This window comes from Ochlerotatus camptorhynchus, unplaced genomic scaffold, assembly GCF_037179485.1.
Source record: "Ochlerotatus camptorhynchus isolate MF236.1 unplaced genomic scaffold, CSIRO-AGI_Acam_v1.1 ptg000002l, whole genome shotgun sequence".
Taxonomy (NCBI): Eukaryota; Metazoa; Arthropoda; class Insecta; order Diptera; family Culicidae; genus Ochlerotatus; species Ochlerotatus camptorhynchus.
This window is the reverse complement of record NW_027040494.1, coordinates 1,396,683-1,400,590: the sequence shown is the minus strand read 5'-3', so window position 1 is coordinate 1,400,590 and position 3,908 is coordinate 1,396,683. Positions and strand designations below refer to the sequence as shown.

The 3,908-nt window shown below is 41.5% G+C and overlaps 1 protein-coding gene across 1 annotated transcript; it reads right to left on the bottom strand.

The window, feature by feature from the left end:
- Positions 1 to 931: 931 nt before the first annotated feature.
- LOC135699199 (glutamine synthetase 2 cytoplasmic-like) lies at positions 932 to 3,117 on the bottom strand. The gene is made up of 5 exons (XM_065219433.1): positions 2,922 to 3,117; positions 2,612 to 2,793; positions 1,562 to 2,094; positions 1,263 to 1,506; positions 932 to 1,191 (listed from the first exon to the last, which is right to left on the bottom strand). Exons 1-5 carry the CDS (start codon positions 2,936 to 2,938, stop codon positions 1,043 to 1,045), a joined length of 1,125 nt encoding a protein of 374 aa, XP_065075505.1. The 5' UTR covers positions 2,939 to 3,117; the 3' UTR covers positions 932 to 1,042.
- Between the last annotated feature and the right edge of the window lie 791 nt (positions 3,118 to 3,908).

Sequence of the window (3,908 nt, the reverse complement as noted above, 5' to 3'; positions counted from 1 at the left end):
GAAGAGTTGCATACTCACGGTGACTTTTGTCACCTTACTAGTGACAGCGGGTCACCTCACCTCACTCGCGACGCAGAACAAGGGGGATTATATAGAGGTTCCCGATCAATAATGAGCTTCCATGAAATAAAATATGGTTGCCTTAGTTTCTACGAAGCTCCTCAAACTTCAATAAATTTTCCACTTCTACGCAGTTTTCGGAACTTTTCCAGGGTTGAAAGTCTAAGAAATAACTGAATTTTGCGTCTATTATGACTCAATTTTATGTCAAAATTGACGCTCGTATATGTCAGTCTCAGAGCACCTATATTTACATGAATTTTTTTAAGTGTGTATAAAAAAATATAATATAATATAATTTGTCAAAATTGTTTCTTCTTGTCCAGAACATAAGAAAAGTAGTCAACATAGAGGACTTTACAAAAAAAAATGTTGTTTTTTTTCCAATTTTATTGATCGTTGTTAAATAGTAACATCGAACTTTACAAGCTTGACAAAATACCGGTGAGTCAAAAAATCACCAAAATTCTGGGGAGGGCCTGGCCCTCTTGGTACCCCCATTAGCTGCACCAATGATGATAGGAATGGCAACTAACATTCAATGTAATAGTTTTTTGGCTTTCGTGCACCCAACATAAGATCATTACTATCTCGGACTCCACTTTCTTGAGTTAGATTATCTTTCTCACAAACTTTTGCGCTTTCATTCTTCCACTTTCTTCTGCCAGAATGTATCGTGAAATTCTTAAATATGGGATCGAAAAAATGTAACTGTGGGAAAAGTGGAAACGGGATCTGGATAGAGGATTAGAAAACTCGAAGATAAGATATGTATTATGTAAACATCAGGGATTATGCTTCTTTACATGAGTGCTGGTGTACTAATATTTGAATCATATATTCTCGTAATGCTAAAGTACAAAAATCACATTTTAAAACAAATAAAAAATAATAATAAACCTTTAATTTAATAACACTTGACAATTTTCTTTACGTTAGCCTTATGAACACATTTACCAATGTTAACGTCAAAACAGTTCCATTATTCGTCCAAGCAAATTGTTCTGAGCATGGCTTCCACAACGCTGTACGGATCACAGTTGGAACTTGGTCGTCGGTCTTCGAAGTAGCCTCTGCCTTCGTCGGCTACGCCACGTGGGATACGAATCGAAGCTCCACGGTTGGCCACTCCTGTTGACCGTGAAGAAAAAGTCGTTCAAAACTCTATATAAAGATAACAACATTCAACAATTGTAGCATACCGGCATTGAAGTCGTGGATCGAGCTGGTTTCGTGCTTTCCCGTCAAGCGACGCTCGTTGTCCTTGCCCTCGCGTGGATCGTAAGCCCGGATATGGCGCTCATGGCATTTGGAGAGCTTGACAATGGCCCTTTCGATTTCGACAATTCCACCATTCTCGCGCATTGGCTTAGTTGACACGTTGGTATGTGCACCGGCACCGTTCCAGTCACCAACCATCGGTTTCGGATCAAGCGTGGCGATGATCTACGGTCGATGATGTTAATCAAAAAAATTGAGAAGCTGAGCTATTGAGACTTACGCCAAACTCCTCAGCGATCCGGTGAAGCAGGAAGCGTGACACCCACAGCTCGTCACCCATGGAGATGCCCTCGCATGGTCCTACTTGGTATTCCCACTGGGCCGGCATGACCTCGGCATTGGTGCCACTAATCTTGATACCGGCATACAGACATGCCCGGTAGTGAGCATCAACGATGGCGCGAGCATACACCTTGTTCGCACCTACTCCGCAGTAGTACGGCCCTTGTGGTCCCGGGAAGCCATTTTTGGGCCATCCCAGGGGCCGCTCGTCAATGTCAAGCAGTGTGTACTCCTGTTCAATTCCGAACCAGGGCTGCTCGTTGGCCACTTGATCGCAAACCTTACGACACGTATGACGTTTGTTGGACTCGGTCGGCGTCCCATCGTACCGGTAGGTTTCGCACATAACCAGAATGTTGTTACCTCGTCGACACGGGTCCTTGAAGGTCGCTACCGGATGTAGGTAGACATCCGAGTTGTGTCCCTCGGCTTGGTAGCACGAGCTTCCATCGTAGTTCCAGATGGGTAGGTCTGAAAGAGACGGACGATTGATTATATAGTAGACTGCAGAACAATTGAACCGATCACTTGTTGCTCGCATAGCTAAGGTGCACCGGGGCAAGTTGGAACGTGTGGGGATAGTGGATCTATACTCATTGTGATTAATTTTAAGTGGCATTGTGCATTAGCGCCAATTAGATATAACCACAGTGATTATTAATTTTCGCAAAGAGATACGCCTTCCATTTCAACTTTCCTCGGTGTACCTTATATTATCCTGCTACTTGCCTTTGATCAAGACGGTGGCATTAGTTTTGTTTGCCAGATCGTTATTTAGGTAAGGTAAGATGGGGTAAGATGCACCCCGGGGACAATATGGCGTTTTGCAAATTTTGAATACATTTTCAATATATTTTCATTCAATACGCAGCATTGCTAGTTCTGACATTGAACTAGCAATGTTTCTTAAAAGATCCTCGAAAAAGAGGTCATTTTGCTCCGGAAGTGAAACTTACCCAATTTTACCCTGCATTAAATTTTGACTTACCGCTGGGTTTTTCGGGAATGAATTCGAGCGTTCGGTCCTTGCAGCGGAGATTTTCGCCGGTGCCGTCGATCCAGATGTAGGTAGCCTGGATTTTGCCCTCCGGGATCGGCAGGCTCATATACTTGTCCAATAGTGTCTTATTGATCTGGGCATTTGTGGATTCCTCAAGGGTTGTCGGCATGCTGCAGGAGAATTTAGGTATGCATATGGTGCCTAGACTGATTAATACTGTACGCTTGAGTAGGCAAATGGAAAACCATTTATCTCAATTGTCAACAGCAATCATACCATTTAGATCACTTATACTCACTTGAATGGATGCACCATTTTGACTGTCCACAGTAATGACACAAATGCACTTATTAGGTATTTCTCGTTGCTACAAGCTGTTTTTCCCTGAACACTAATGTGAACTGAATATGATCTATCCAGGAACCGTACGCTTTTATTGCAGGTGACAAAATAAAATGGTGCGAACTTATACCAACTGTGGCGTCTATCCTATCGACGTCTGGAGGGCAACGGTAGGTCATTTATTATTCTCTGAGTTCATTGACTTATCGAATATTGAGTTGTGGATAGTTGGCTGAAATACATACAGTAAATAAATAGAGCGTTACAGTCTTGATAGTTTAGAACCCATTGTTCTAAATCAGTGGTTCCCAACTACTACGTACCCCTTAGCATTGTACCCAGGGCTGCTTCCATTGATTTTCCTTTAATGTTTTTTTTTTTAATTATTAAATCATTGTATGTTATAATGTTATTTGACCAGTTTCAGGCCAAAAAGAACAAAAAATAAAAATTTACGACTTTACCTTGTCCGATTTGCATAATAAGGCAATTATTAACATTTAAGCATTAGCATTAGCATCGAACAAGTTGCACAATATCGTAGGTGGTACGAATTCAAAACTATTAAGACCAAGACGGATATCTGTAACTGGACAGATAGTAAGTAGGAAATAATTACTATCTCCCAGATAAAGACATATCCCGCTCCAACAGTTAAGGATTGTCCTGGTCACGTCATTACAACTGGTAGGGATAGGAAAGGTATGTTAGTCCAACATTTACTTAAGAGAGATGCAGAGAACTCTACGACCCCTCATAAATGTCTCGGGAATTTAGGAATTATGTGAGTAGGGAAGGTAAGCCATAGGATACACCCAGTCAGTGTTGCTGGCATATGTAGATTTTTTTTTATAATTGTTGAAATTGCTGTCTGCTGGAATAAAATGAAGATATAACATGGTGAACTCACCATCGTTTTCACATCTGTAGCTGAATAATAGGA